The sequence below is a fragment of the Tursiops truncatus genome, chromosome 19, assembly GCF_011762595.2.
Source record: "Tursiops truncatus isolate mTurTru1 chromosome 19, mTurTru1.mat.Y, whole genome shotgun sequence".
Taxonomy (NCBI): domain Eukaryota; kingdom Metazoa; phylum Chordata; class Mammalia; order Artiodactyla; family Delphinidae; genus Tursiops; species Tursiops truncatus.
Genome location: NC_047052.1, coordinates 4,893,669 through 4,908,297, shown reverse-complemented (window position 1 = coordinate 4,908,297; position 14,629 = coordinate 4,893,669). Strand labels below are relative to the sequence as shown.

At 50.4% G+C, this 14,629-nt stretch overlaps 1 protein-coding gene across 4 annotated transcripts in view; it reads left to right on the top strand.

Moving 5' to 3' along the window:
- The window catches only part of OSGIN1 (oxidative stress induced growth inhibitor 1), a 56,899-nt gene that overhangs the window by 10,282 nt on the left and 31,988 nt on the right, over positions 1–14,629 (top strand). The window contains exon 1 of one of the 4 annotated variants that reach the window (XM_073796425.1): positions 9,363–9,528. The exons of 1 other annotated variant lie outside the window; for it this stretch is intronic. Coding sequence is in view for 2 of the 3 variants with exons in the window: in XM_033844458.2 (XP_033700349.1) it covers positions 12,924–13,125 (202 nt within the window). In the remaining variant the exon portion in view is untranslated. 2 more of the 4 variants (XM_033844458.2, XM_033844459.2) reach the window with 2 other exon arrangements.

The window sequence follows — 14,629 nt, the reverse complement described above, 5'->3', positions numbered from 1 at the left end:
TCAATAAATAGAAGTTAAGAGTAAAGATAATACGTTAAAAACAAAGCAGTATTACAACATTCTAGATAAATTTGGTTGCTTCTGAGATGCATGTTAGGGAGTGGGAAAGCTGGACAAAGCACCAGACAGACTTACAGACGTTCCCCTTGAGGATCCAGAAAGTCCTCAGAAGACTTTTGGAAGAATGAAAATCGGAAAAAGATTCAATGAGATGCTGGCTTTGTCCAAGAGCCTCCAGATTCGCGCACCTCACACTTCGGGAAACTTCTGGGGGACCCTGTCTCTGGACACACACAGTGCGCTCTTCCCTTGGGCTTATCGACGTCAGTTGCTGCAGATGTGCTCTCGAGGGGCCAGCGGTCAGTACGAGGACCGGAAGGAAAGCCACGTGCAGGCAGAACTCAGAGCCCGGCGAGGAGCTGCCCTCGGGGGCCAGGAGATGGGCGGCTCCCCAGCCCCACGTGGCCAGCGGCTGGCGCCCTGATGCTGGGGGACTGTCCAGGCTCTGTGGGCCTTCCGGAGCTCTGCAAACACTGGATTAAGCTTTCGCTTAAAAATCTCGCACACGGGTCTGCACGTCACCTCCCTGCACGGACGCTGGTGTTAGCGGCCATGCTGCGGCTGTGGGATATTTGACAAGATAAGGCCAGCATGGTGTCTGCCGGGCAGCGAGATGCTCTCAGATGTGCAGCAGAAGCAGCCCATCCATAAATGTGGCGCCTCAAACGCGAGCATACGGGGGGCTTGGGGCACCAGGTAATCTCAGCTTCATCAGGCCCTCCGAATACCCAGGCTTGCCCCCAGATGTGTTCAGTGGAAGCCCACGCCGACAACTGCCTTAAACTCTGAACATTTGCACCTTTTTGTCTGCACGGCTCAGCGCTCTCTCTGGGTTCTGTGCAACCACAGAGACGGGTCAGCTTGTTGAAATAAGCACTGGACATCCCAAACCCCTCGGTTCCAATTTCTGCAATTCTCAAAACAGCCTTGTCGCTGAAAGCTTTTTTACCCAAGACCTCAGGATCACGAGGCCGCCATCCTCCAAAGCAGCAGCTGATAGCTGACCTTCTGAAGAGGAAGGTCATGTGTTGAAACAGCCATGGGACTCATCAGTCCTGGCCTGGAGCCAGGCAGGAGGGGGCCTGCCAGGGCATGGGCTTTTGAGGGTCTTACACATCACACACGAGAGAAATTTATTAACAAACACGTGACACCTCCGTCCCTCCAAGCTTAACCTCCACTCCTGCAGTGACACCAGTCGAGCCCAGAGGAACACTCTCCGTGTCCCTTGTTTTATGTCCTTGAATCAAAAGGCCGCTGTGCCCAGCACCGGTGGTTGGCAGGCTGTGCTGTCACTGGCAGACACAGCGCCGCTTCAGAGCAGAGGGGGGACTGGAGCGGCAGAAGAGCGTAGGTGGCAAGGAAGACACATCATTCAACTGTCAGGCCCTTCCTTTCCGATGGCAGAAATCCAAGGGATTTTGGCAGGCCCAAGTGTAGCCGCCCAGAAGGCCAGGATGGTTCATGAGTTAGACACGTCTGTACTTTCTGACCATCCCAACCCACGGCCCCATCCACGGAACCCTCAGACATAACTGTACTGTCATGATTGTTACATGGATGACCTTCAGACACATAAAAACTGTAGCTTTACAGTACTTTTTTCCCTTCGATTTTGTCATCACAAGACTACCTGTGACAGTAGAGGTTAGGACCTAATTTATTTGAACCCAGATACGGGTTCTAACCCTGGTGTCATCACTTATAAGCTATGGGGCCATTACTGAATTTACAACAAGTAAATGTCACCATTTTAGTTTATAAAACAGATGTAGGGCTTCCCTGGTGGCGCAGTGGTTGAGATTCCGCCTGCCGAGGCAGGGGACGCGGGTTCGTGCCCCGGTCCGGGAAGATCCCACATGCCGCGGAGCAACTGGGCGCGTGAGCCATGGCCTCTGAGCCTGCGCGTCCGGAGCCTGTGCTCCGCAACGGGAGAGGCCACAACAGTGAGAGGCCCGCGTACCGCAAAACAAAACAAAACAAAACAAAAAAAACCTTGGCTATTGTGAATAGTGCTGCTGTGAACATAGGGGTGCATGTATCTTTTTGAATTACAGTTTTGTCTGGACATATGCCCAGGAGTGGGATTGCTGGATCTCATGGTAGCTTTATTTTTAGTTTTTTTAAGGAACGTCCATACTGTTCTCCATAATGGCTGTACCAGTTTACATTCCCACCAACAGTGTAGGAGGCTTCCCTTTTCTCCACACCCTCTCCAGCATTTGTTACGTGTAGACTTTTTTTTTTTAACATCTTTATTGGGTGTTAGGTTACAAGGGTGTGGGTTACAAGGGTGTGTTAGTTTCTGCTTTATAACAAAGTGACTCAGTTGTACATATACATATGTTCCCATATCTCTTCCCTCTTGCGTCTCCCTCCCTCCCACCCTCCCTATCCCACCCCTCCAGGCAGTCACAAAGCACCGAGCTGATCTCCCTGTGCTATGCGGCTGCTTCCCACTAGCTATCTATTTTATGTCTGGTAGTGTATATATGTCCATGCCACTCTCTCACTTTGTCACAGTTTACCCTTCCCCCTTCCCATATCGTCAAGTCCATTCTCTAGTAGGTCTGTGTCTTTATTCCCATCTTGTCCCTAGGTTCTTCAGGACTTTTTTTTTTTTCGTAGATTCCATATATATGTGTTAGCATACGGTATTTGTTTTCCTCTTTCTGACTTACTTCACTCTGTATAACAGACTCTAGGTCCATCCACCTCACTACAAATAACTCAATTTCGTTTCTTTTTATGGCTGAGTAATATTCCATTGTATATATGTGCCACATCTTCTTTATCCATTCATCTGTTGATGGACACTTAGGTTGCTTCCATGTCCTGGCTATTGTAAATAGAGCTGCAGTGAACATTTTGGTACCTGTCTCTTTTTGAATTATGGTTTTCTCAGGGTATATGCCCAGTAGTGGGATTGCTGGGTCGTATGGTAGTTCTATTTTTAGTTTTTTGAGGAACCTCCATACTGTTCTCCACGGTGGCTGTATCAATTTACATTCACACCAACAGTGCAAGAGGGTTCCCTTTTATCCACACCCTCTCCAGCATTTATTGTTTGTAGACTTTTTTGATGATGGCCATTCTGACCGGTGTGAGATGATATCTCACTGTAGTTTTGATTTGCATTTCTCTAATGATTAATGATGTTGAGCATTCTTTCATGTGTTTGTTGGCAACCTGTATATCTTCTTTGGAGAAATGTCTATTTAGGTCTTCTGCCCATTTTTGGATTGGGTTGTTTGTTTTTTTTGATATTGAGCTGCATGAGCTGCTTGTAAATTTTGGAGATGAATCCTTTGTCAGTTGCTTCATTTGTAAATATTTTCTCCCATTCTGAGGGTTGTCTTTTTGTCTTGTTTATGGTTTCCTTTGCTGTGCAAAAGCTTTGAAGTTTCATTAGGTCCCATTTGTTTATTTCTGTTTTTATTTCCATTTCTCTAGGAGGTGGGTCAAAAAGGATCTTGCTGTCATTTATGTCATAGAGTGTTCTGCCTATGTTTTTCTCTAAGAGTTTGATAGTGCCTGGCCTTACATTTAGGTCTTTAATCCATTTTGAGTTTATTTTTGTGTATGGTGTTAGGGAGTGTTCTAATTTCATACTTATACATGTACCTGTCCAGTTTTCCCAGCACCACTCTTTGAAGAGGCTGTCTTTTCTCCACTGTATATTCTTGCCTCCTTTGTCAAAGATAAGGTGACCAGGGCTTCCCTGGTGGCTCAGTGGTTGAGAATCTGCCTGCTAATGCAGGGGACACGGGTTCGAGCCCTGGTCTGGGAAGATCCCACATGCCGTGGAGCAGCTAGGCCCGTGAGCCACAACTACTGAGCCTGCGCGTCTGGAGCCTGTGCTCCGCAACAAGAGAGGCCGCGATAGTGAGAGGCCCGTGCACCGCAATGAAGAGTGGCCCCCGCTTGCCACAACTGGAGAAAGCCCTCGCACAGAAATGAAGACCCAACACAGCCAATAAATAAATAAATAAATAAATAAATAAATAAATAAGCCAAGCATTTGAAGCCCTTAAAAAAAAAAAAAAGATAAGGTGACCATATGTGCATGGGTTTATCTCTGGGCTTTCTGTCCTGTTCCATTGATCTATATTTCTGTTTTTGTACCAGTACCATACTGTCTTGATTACTGTAGGTTTGTAGGATAGTCTGAAGTCAGGGAGCCTGATTCCTCCAGCTCCGCTTTTTTCCCTCAAGACTGCTTTGGCTATTCAGGGTCTTTTGTGTCTCCATACAAATTTTAAGATTTTTTGTTCTAGTTCTGTAAAATATGCCATTGGTAATTTGATAGGGATTGCATTGAATCTGTAGATTGCTTTGGGTAGTATAGTCATTTTCACAGTATTGATTCTTCCAATCCAAGAACATGCTATATCTCTCCATCTGTTGGTATCATCTTTAATTTCTTTCATCAGTGTCTTATAGTTTTCTGCATACACATCTTTTGTCTCCTTAGGTAGGTTTATTCCTAGTTATTTTATTCTTTTTGTTGCAATGGTTAATGGGAGTGTTTTCTTAATTTCACTTTCAGATTTTTCATCATTAGAGTATAGGAATGCTAGAGATTTCTGTGCATTAATTTTGTATCCTGCTACTTTACCAAATTCATTGATTAGCTCTAGTAGTTTTCTGGTAGCATCTTTAGGACTCTCTATGTATGGTATCATGTCATCTGCAAAGAGTGACAGTTTTACTTCTTCTTTTCCAATTTGTATTCCTTTTATTTCTTTTTATTCTCTGATTGCTGTGGCTAAAACTTCCAAAACTATGTTGAATAAGAGTGGTGAGAGTGGGCAGCCTTGTCTTGTTCCTGATCTTAGTGGAAATGGTTTCAGTTTTTCACCATTGAGGACGATGTTGGCTATGGGTTTGTCATATATGGCTTTTATAATGTTGAGGAAAGTTCCCTCTCTGCCTACTTTCTGGAGGGTTTTTATCATAAATTGGTGTTGAATTTTGTCAAAAGCTTTCTCTGCATCTATTGAGATGATCATATGGTTTTTCTCCTTCAATTTGTTAATATGGTGTATCACATTGATTGATCTGTGTATATTGAAGAATCCTTGCATTCCTGGGATAAACCCCACTTGATCATGGTGTATGATCCGTTTAATGTGCTGTTGGTTTCTGTTTTCTAGTATTTTGTTGAGGATTTTTGCATCTATGTTCATCAGTGATATTGGCCTGTAGTTTTCCTTCTTTGTGACATCTTTGTCTGGTTTTGGTATCAGGGTGATGGTGGCCTCGTAGAATGACTTTGGGAGTGTTCCTCCCTCTGCTATATTTTGGAAGAGTTTGAGAAGGAAAGGTGTTAGCTCTTCTCTAAATGTTTGATAGAATTCGCCTGTGAATCCATCTGTTCCTGGGCTTTTGTTTGTTGGAGATTTTTAATCACAGTTTCAAGTTCAGTGCTTGTGATTGGCCTGTTCATATTTTCTATTTCTTCCTGGTTCAGTCTCAGAAGGTTGTGCATTTCTAAGAATTTGTCCATTTCTTCCAGGTTGTTCATTTTATTGACATAGAGTTGCTTGTAGTAATCTCTCATGATCCTTTGTATTTCTGCAGTGTCAGTTATTACTTCTCCATTTTAATTTCTAATTCTGTTGATTTGCGTCTTCTCCCTTTTTTTCTTGATGAGTCTGGCTAATGGTTTATCAATTTTGTTTATCTTCTCAAAGAACCAGCTTTTAGTTTTATTGATCTTTGCTATAGTTTCCGTCATTTCTGTTTCATTTATTTCTGATCTGATCTTTATGATTTCTTTCCTTCTGCTAACTTTGGGGTTTTTAATTCTTCTTTCTCTAATTGCTTTAGGTATAAGGTTAGGTTGTTTATTTGAGATGTTTCTTGTTTCTTAAGGTAGAATTGTATTGCTATAAACTTCCCTCTTAGAACTGCTTTTGCTGCATCCCATAGGTTTTGGGTCGTCGTGTTTTCATTGTCATTTGTTTCTAGGCATTTTTTGATTTCCTCTTTGATTTCTTCAGTGATCTCTTGGTTATTAAGTAGTGTATTGTTTAGCCTCCATGTGTTTGGATTTTTTACAGATTTTTTCCTGTAATTGATATCTAGTCTCATAGCGTTGTGGTCAGAAAAGATACTTGATACGATTTCAATTTTCTTAAATTTACCAGGGCTTGATTTGTGACCCAAGATATGATCTATCCTGGAGAATGTTCCATGAGCACTTGAGAAGAATGTGTATTATGTTGTTTTTGGATGGAATGTCCTATAAATATCAATTAAGTCCATCTTGTTTAATGTATCATTTAAAGCTTGTGTTTCCTTATTAATTTTCTGTTTGGATGATCTATCCATTGGTGAAAGTGGGGTGTTAAAGTCCCCTTCTAATGATTGTGTTACTGTCGATTTCCCCTTTTATGGCTGTTAGCATTTGCCTTATGTATTGAGGTGCTCCTAGGTTGGGTGCATAAATATTTACAATTGTTATATCTTCTTCTTGGATTGATCCCTTGATCATTATGTAGTGTCCTTCTTTGTCTCTTGTAATAGTCTTTATTTTAAAGTCTATTTTGTCTGATATGAGAATTGCTACTTCAGCTTTCTTTTGATTTCCATTTGCATGGAGTATGTTTTTCCATCCCCTCACTTTCAGTCTGTATGTGTCCCTAGGTCTGAAGTGGGTCTGTTATAGACAGCATATATATGGGTTTTGTTTTTGTATCCATTCAGCCAATCTATGTCTTTTGGTTGGAGCATTTAATCCATTTACATTTAAGGTATTTATCAATATGTATGTTCCTATTACCATTTTCTTAATTGTTTTGGGTTTGTTATTGTAGGTCTTTTCCTTCTCTTGTGTTTCCTGCCTAGAGGAGTTCCTTTAGCATTTGTTGTAGAGCTGGTTTGGTGGTGCTGAATTCTCTTAGCTTTTGCTTGTCTGTAAAGGCTTTAATTTCTCCATCAAATCTGAATGAGATCCTTGCTGGGTAGAGTAATCTTGGTTGTAGGTTTTTCTCCTTTATCACTTTAAATATGTCCTGCCACTCCCTTCTGGCTTGCAGAGTTTCTGCTGAAACATCAGCTGTTAACCTTATGGGGACTCCCTTGTGTGTTATTTGTTGTGTTTCCCTTGCTGCTTTTAATATTTTTTCTTTGCATTTTCTTTTTGATAGTTTGATTAATATGTGTCTTGGCCTGTTTCACTTTGGCTTTATCCTGTATGGGACTCTCTGTGCCTCTTGGACTTGATAAACTATTTCCTTCCCCATATTAGGGAATTTTTCAACTATAATCTCTTGAAATATTTTCTCAGTTCCTTTCTTTTCCTCTTCTTCCTCTGGTTCCCTATAATTCGAATGTTGGTGCGTTTAATATTGTCCCCGAGGTCTCTGAGACTGTCCTCAATTCTTTTCATTCTTTTTTCTTTATTCTGCTCTGCAGTAGTTATTTCCACTATTTTATCTTCCAGGTCACTTATCCGTTCTTCTGCCTCAGTTATTCTGCTATTGATCCATTCTAGAGAATTTTTAATTTCATTTATTGTGTTGTTCATCATTGTTTGTTTCCTCTTTAGTTCTTCTAGGTCCTTGTTACACATTTCTTTTATTTTCTCTATTCTGTTTCCAAGAGTTTGGATCATCTTTACTATCATTACTCTGAATTCTTTTTCAGGTAGACTGCCTATTTCCTCTTCATTTGTTTGGTTTGGTGGGTTTTTACCTTGCTCCTTCATCGGCTGTGTGTTTCTCTGTCTTCTCATTTTGCTTAACTTACTGTGTTTGGGGTCTCCTTTTTGCAGGCTGCAGGTTCGTAGTTCCCGTTGTTTTTGGTGTCTGTCCCCAGTGGCTAAAGTTTGTTCAGTGGGTTGTGCAGGCTCCCTGGTGGAGGGGACTAGTGCCTGTATTCTGGTGGATGGGGCTGGATCTTGTCTTTCTGGTGGGCAGGTCCATGTCTGGTGGTGTGTTTTGGGGTGTCTGTGGCCTTATTATGATTTTAGGCAGCCTCTCTGCTAATGGGTGGGGTTGTGTTCCTGTCTTGCTAGTTGTTTGGCATAGGGTGTCCTGCACTGTAGCTTGCTCGTCGCTGAGTGAAGCTGGGTGTTGGTGTTGACATGGAGAACTCTGGGAGATTTTCGCCGTTTGATATTACGTGGAGCTGGGAAGTGTCTTGTGGACCAGGGTTCTGAACTTGGCTCTCCCACCTCAGAGGCACAGCCCTGACCCCAGGCTGGAGCACCAAGAGCCTTTCATCCACACGGCTCAGAATAAAAGGGAGAAAAAATAGAAAGAAAGAAAGAAGATAAAATAAAATAAAGTTATTAAATAAAAAATAATTATTAAGAAAAAATTTTTTAAGTAAAAAAGAAAATGCACAGACAGAACCCTAGGACAAATGATACAAGCAAAGCTATACAGACAAAATCTCACACAGAAGCATACACATACACACTCACTAAAAGACAAAAAGGGAAAAAAATGTATATATCGTTGCTCCCAAAGTCCGCCTCCTCAATTTGGGATGATTCCTTGTCTGTTCAGGTATTCCACAGATGCAGGTCAGTCAAGTTGATTGTGGAGCTTTAATCCGCTGCTTCTGAGGCTGCTGGGAGAGATTTCCCTTTCTTTTCATTGTTCTCACAGCTCCAGGGGCTCAGCTTTGGATTTGGCCCCGCCTCTGCCTGTAGGTCGCCGGAGGGCGTCTGTTCTTGGCTCAGACAGGACGGGGTTAAAGGAGCCGCTGATTAGGGGGCTCTGGCTCACTCAGGCCGGGGGGGAGGGAGGGGCACGGAGTGCGGGGCGGGCCTGCGGCGGCGGAGGCCTGCGTGACGTTGCAGCAGCCTGAGGCGCGCCGTGTGTTCTCCCGGGGAAGTTGTCCCTGGATCCCGGGACTCTGGCAGTGGCGGGCTGCACAGGCTCCCCGGAAGAGGGTGTGTGGAGAGTGACCTGTGCTCGCACACAGGCTTCTTGGTGGCGGCAGCAGCAGCCTTAGCGTCTCCCGCCCATCTCTGGGGTCCGCGCTTTTAGCCGTGGCTCGCGCCCGTCTCTGGAGCTCCTTTAAGCAGCGCTCTTCCCCTCTCCTCGAGTGCCAGGAAACAAAGAGGGAAGAAAAAGTCTCTTGCCTCTTCGGCAGGTCCAGACCTTTTCCCGGACTCCCTCCCGTATAGCCGTGGCGCAATAACCCCTTCAGGCTGTGTTCACGCCGCCAACCCCAGTCCTCTCCCTGCGCTCCGACCGAAGCCCGAGCCTCAGTTCCCAGCCCCGCCCGCCCCGGCAGGTGAGCAGACAAGCCTCTCGGGCTGGTGAGTGCTGGTCGGCACCGATCCTCTGTGCGGGGAGTCTCTCCGCTTTTCCCTCCGCACCCCTGTTGCTGCGCTCTCCTCCGCGGCTCCGAAGCTTCCCCCTCCGCCACCCGCAGTCTCCGCCCGCGAAGGGGCTTCCTAGTGTGTGGAAACCTTTCCTCCTTCACAGCTCCCTCCCACTGGTGCAGGTACCTTCCCTATCTTTTTGTCTCTGTTTTTTCTTTTTTCTTTTGCCCTACCCAGGTACGTGGGGAGTTTCTTGCTTTTTGGAAGGTCTGAGGTCTTCTGCCAGCGTTCAGTAGGTGTTCTGTAGGAGTTGTTCCACGTGTAGACATATTTCTGATGTACCTGTGGGGAGGAAGGCGATCTCCGCGTCTTACTCTTCCGCCATCTTGAAGCTCCTCCACGTGTAGGCTTTTTGGTGATGGCCATTCTGACCGCTGTGAGGTGACACCACACTGTAGTTCTGATTTGCATTTCTCTAATGATTAGTGATGTTGAGCGTCTTTTCATGTGCCGATTGGCCATCTGTAGAAAATACGGTTTTTTTATTTAGAATTTTTCCTACTGGCGTTCCAAGTGAGACTTTTTGGTTTGTTAACATTCTCTGAGTCTGCATGTGGGGGAAGTTCGGGAACGTTGGACGAGATAGTTTGCAGGCCTTTCCGAATGGCAGTGGGGCCCCTGGAGTCTGAGCAGCCTCCTTCCTCCGCTTGGTCCGTCCTCACCTCTGCCCTTGGGGCAGCAGCCTGCATGGCGACGATGCCTCGGGTTCTCCTGGCTCTGGCGGCCTCCTTTGGGAATGAGCCGCGATCTCGCTTTTCCTTTAGCAGCTCCATCCAGAAACCTCCAGTAAATAGAGGGACGTCTGCCCCATCCCAGGTCTGGAGGGTGCCCGGTGCGCGCCCACGCTACAAGTGAGGAGACAGGTCTTGCAGGCCACGCTGCGAGCAGGTGGTGGCGGTGGGCTGGCCGTGGCGATGTCTGCCCCCGAGACCAGAGTTCTGAACCGTCCAACTGTGGGGCCTCTTGCCCACCTCCCCTTGCGTCGGGCTCACCTTGGCAAGAGGTGCCCATTTTCAGGGTGGCCACCTTGAGGCCGAGGATGCTCTGGTGGAGGTGCTGCGAGGGAAGGAGCGGGGCTCAGGCAGGACCCTGGGGCAGAGGCTGTCCAGGCTTCCCCCCACCACAGACCCCCACCCGCCCAGGGTAGGACTTTGCGATACGACAAACAGGCCAGCCTGGCCTCCTGTCCCCCTGCTCCCCTGATGCCACATCCAGGTTGGCGGAGTGCCCCCAGGGGAGGGCCAGCTCCACTGTGCCCACTCCTTCCCAGCCAGCGCTGGTCACCTGTCAGCCCTGCAAACCCAGCCTTACTTGTCACCAGGTAGGGAAAGCGGGCTGTGGCGAGAAGGGGCCAGAGAGGAGGGGGAGCTCCAGGGACGTGGCGGCCAGACCCCGTAGCCCCGTGGGCCCGGAGCGAGGAGGGTTAAGCCCATGGGCTGTGGAGTCAGGGGGCCTGGGCGGGAGCCCCCGGGCTGTACTTGCCGTCACGCGATCTGGGGAGAGTGCTGTGACCCCTGAGCCTCAGTATTCCCAGCAGTAAAGTGGGCTAACTCTGGTCCCTCCCCTGCGAGGGTGACGGGAGCTCCCTCTGGAGGCCCTGGCACACTCCCCCCACCCCACCCCCCCGTTCAGAAGGTGCCAGGACCCGTCATCGTCCCTTGTCATCAGCCCACGTAAGTGGCCACCATCACTCCCATCTCAGCCCGGAGCCGGGGCTCTCCTCAGAGCGCCAGCTGCTCACAGACGCCTGTAGACCCTCCACAAGAAGGAGCCCTCGCCAGTGTGCCCACGCCCCTGCCACTCCGGGGCCGAGGGAGAGGGTGGCCAGGCCTCCCTCCCTGCCTCTGTCCTCCTAGGCCTCTGGCGCCCACCTTGGCCCTGTGTCCGGCTGGTGGAGACAGGCCCGGGCGCTCTGACTCAGTCTCTGGCAAAGCAGCTCCCCCAGGAGACCGCGTGCTTCACGGCGCGGGCCCGCCTCGAGTCCTGCAGAGGAACCGCAGCCCCCAGGGATGCCCAAGGCCCCAGCCAGTCCTCCCCCCGCCCCCCGGACAGGGGATGCTGCGGCCCCACTGGGTCCTGGCCCCAGCCCTGCCACTTTCTGCGGGGGTCGCTTTGGGAAGGTTGCGCAGCGTCCGTTTCCTCGTCTGTGAAATGCCTGTAACCGCAGCTTCCCGGTGGGGAAGCTGAGATGCCCCGTGATGTGATGCAGCTGAGGCGCTGAGCCCCCGGGGTTGGGGTCAGTGGTCTGTAAATGGTGCCCCCCGACCCCATCCTCCTGGGTAGAGACCCGCCTCCGGGTGGCTGGTAGAACTCCACTCCCACGATCTGTTCTGGTTTAAATGGCTGGCCTCCAAGGCTGACAGCAGAGCTCCTGGGGCTTCCGGGCCGCAGCCACCGGCAGCCGAGCTCAGGCAGAGCCAGGCCGCACCCCACGTGCTGCCCTGTGTGCCCCGCCTCGCTGGGCTCCACCTCGGGCAAACACCATGCGCAGGCGTTGCCCGGGCGTTGCCGGGGCGTTGCCCAGGGGAGGTGGTCCTGTACCCGGAAAGCTCCCTGCCCAACGCACCCCACCCCAATCCCAGTGCCGGGAGCAGCCGGGCAGTCGGGTGGGACCAGGCTGAAAGCCCAGAGCTGAAACTTGGTGGGAAAGGTAATCCTCGACAGGCCCCTCCCCGCAGGCTTTAATCCCCTGCAATCCCTCCTGTGGGAGCTTTCTGGGACAGCCGTAGCAAAGGACCACAAACTGGGCGTCTTAACACAACAGAAATGTGTTCTCTCACATTCCCGGGGCCAGAGCCCCGATCAGGGCGTGGGCAGGGCACACCCGCGGGCTCTGCCGCGCCCTCCGTTGGCTCGTGACTGCATCGCTCTAGGCCCTGCCTCCGCGGTCACACGGCCTCCCCTGTCGGAGCCCCCTCTCTGTGACAGGGACAGTTGTCATTGGATTTAGGGCCACACTCAATCCAAACGATCTCATCTCAACATCCTTACCGTGATTAACTTTGATCTGCAAAGACCCTTTTTTCTCAGTTGGCCGCATTCGTAAGTTTCTGGGGTTACAGGACTTGGACGTATCTTTTGGGAGGCCACCATTCCACCCACTCCTCCAGTTTCCTCTCCCCGAGCTGTGATGGCGTCTAAACAAAGATGTGGAGACACATGGGGTTTGCCTGGTAGCAGTTCACGTGGCCCAGCTTACATCTTGACCGCCACTTCCTGTTGCACACTCCCAAGCCCCTGGATATTAGAATGGATGGGGGGATGGGAAGGGCAGGTCCAGAATGTCTGAGATGGAAAGTCCCAGGGGAGGAGCCCAGGCCGACCCCCTCATTTACAGATGAGAAACCTGAAGGCCAGTCGACACTCCCAGGGAGCCAGGGGTTTGAAGGTGCCCTGGAAGAGCTGACGCCTCTGATGTTATGTCTCCAGGAACAGAAAGGTCAGCCCCAGAGGAAGGAACCCAGGAGCCTCTGGTCTTAATTGTCCCTCGCTTAAGGAGTACTCTTAGGCCCAATTCATGCAGTGGTATTTATGGAACGCCTACGTGCCAGGGCCTATCCTAGGCATTTGTGATCCACCAGGGAACAGAACAGAAAACACCCTGCCCTCTGGGAACTGGCATCCCAGTGTGGGGACCCAGACAAGCAAACGGGCAAGTAAGTGTGTAGTGTGTCAGTGCTGGCGAGGGCTGTGTGGCGAGAGACAGCTGCGTGAGGAGGGTAGGAGCTGCTTCTTTTTTCATTTTAAGATTTATTGATTTATTTTTGGCTGCATCGGGTCTTAGCTGCGGCACGTGGGATCTTTCATTGTGGTGCGCGGGCTTCTCTCTAGCTGTGGCATGCCGGTTTTCTCGTCTCTTGTTGTGGCGCGCGGGCTCCAGGGCTTGTGGGCTCTGTGGTTTGCGGCACGCAGGCTCTCTAGTTGAGGCACGCAGGCTCAGTAGTTGTGGCGCGCCGGCTTAGTTGCCCCGCAGCATGTGGGGTCTTCGTTCCCTGACCAGGGATCGAACCCGAGTCCCCTGCATTGTAGGGAAGATTCTTTACCACTGGACCTCCAGGGAAGTCCCAGGAGCTGCTGTTTTATACAGAGTGCTCTGGCCACTGAGAAGACATATGAGCAGAGACCCACATGGACTGGAGGAACAAGGCACGTGCATGTCCGAGGAAAGAGCATCGTAGGCCCAGGGCACAGCAAGTGCAAAGGCCCCGTGGTGGGAGCAAGCCTGGGGGAGGCCCAGGAAGGCAGAGAGGCGGGAGAGGAGATCACACGGGTGATGCCAGGTCGCAAAGGACTGGTTTACACCCCAGGTGAGAGGGAAGTCGTTGCAAGGCTAGGGCCCCCTCCCTCTCCCCGCTCCCTCTCCCCCCTCCCCTCCCCCCTCCCCCCGCCCCAGCTTTGTTTGATGCGACTGTCCTAGCTGCTGCGTGGAGGCTGGGCCGGTTTAGTTAGAAGGCTCTGCAGCAACACAGGGCAGAGATGTGGCAGCAGCTGGGGTGGTGTCAAGTGGTCAAAGTCCAAATACATTTGCAGATACAGTGGGTGGGATCTGCTGATTGAGTCGGGGTGTAAAGGTTGCCTCTGAGCAGCTGGAAGGAAGGAAGAGCAGCTCGGGGGGAGGGGGGAGGGGGAGGGGGTCGGCGGGGAAGAGGGGGAACCGGCTCTGGCACCCGGGCAGGGCGGGCTTCCCAGTGCAGGGAGCCGAGGTGGCCAGGCAGGTCCTGCCTCTTGAGTCCCCCCTTCTCCACCTGGCTGCATCTTCCCTCTGCCAGTCGCTGCCTGCCGGGGGCCGGAGGGCTGGGGCACGGAGTCAGGCCCCCGCCCAGGGCCCTGCCCCACCCAGTCCTGGCCAGAGCCAGGAGGATCCCACGAAGGGATGCCTTGTCCCCAACTGCCTGGGAGCCGCTTCCCTGCCTGCAGGGGTGGGCGGGGTGCCGATCCTCCTCTCCAGGAATGTGGTCACAGCATTAGAGACACAGAAGCTCCCCGTGGGGGGCCTGGAAGGGATCCAGACCCCCCGCGCCCCTGCCAGCGCAGACACTTCCACATGGGGGTGTGTACGCAGGGAGAGGCGGGAGGGGGCAGTCGGGATGGAGAAGAGCCGGAACCCCAGACCCGCCCCCCCCCCACCGTGGCCTTGTTTCTAAGCTGGCTCTGCCTCCTGGGCGCCTCCATGAATAATGATGATGTGATGATGCTGGCGGTGGCGGAGGCCAGCCTTTCTGC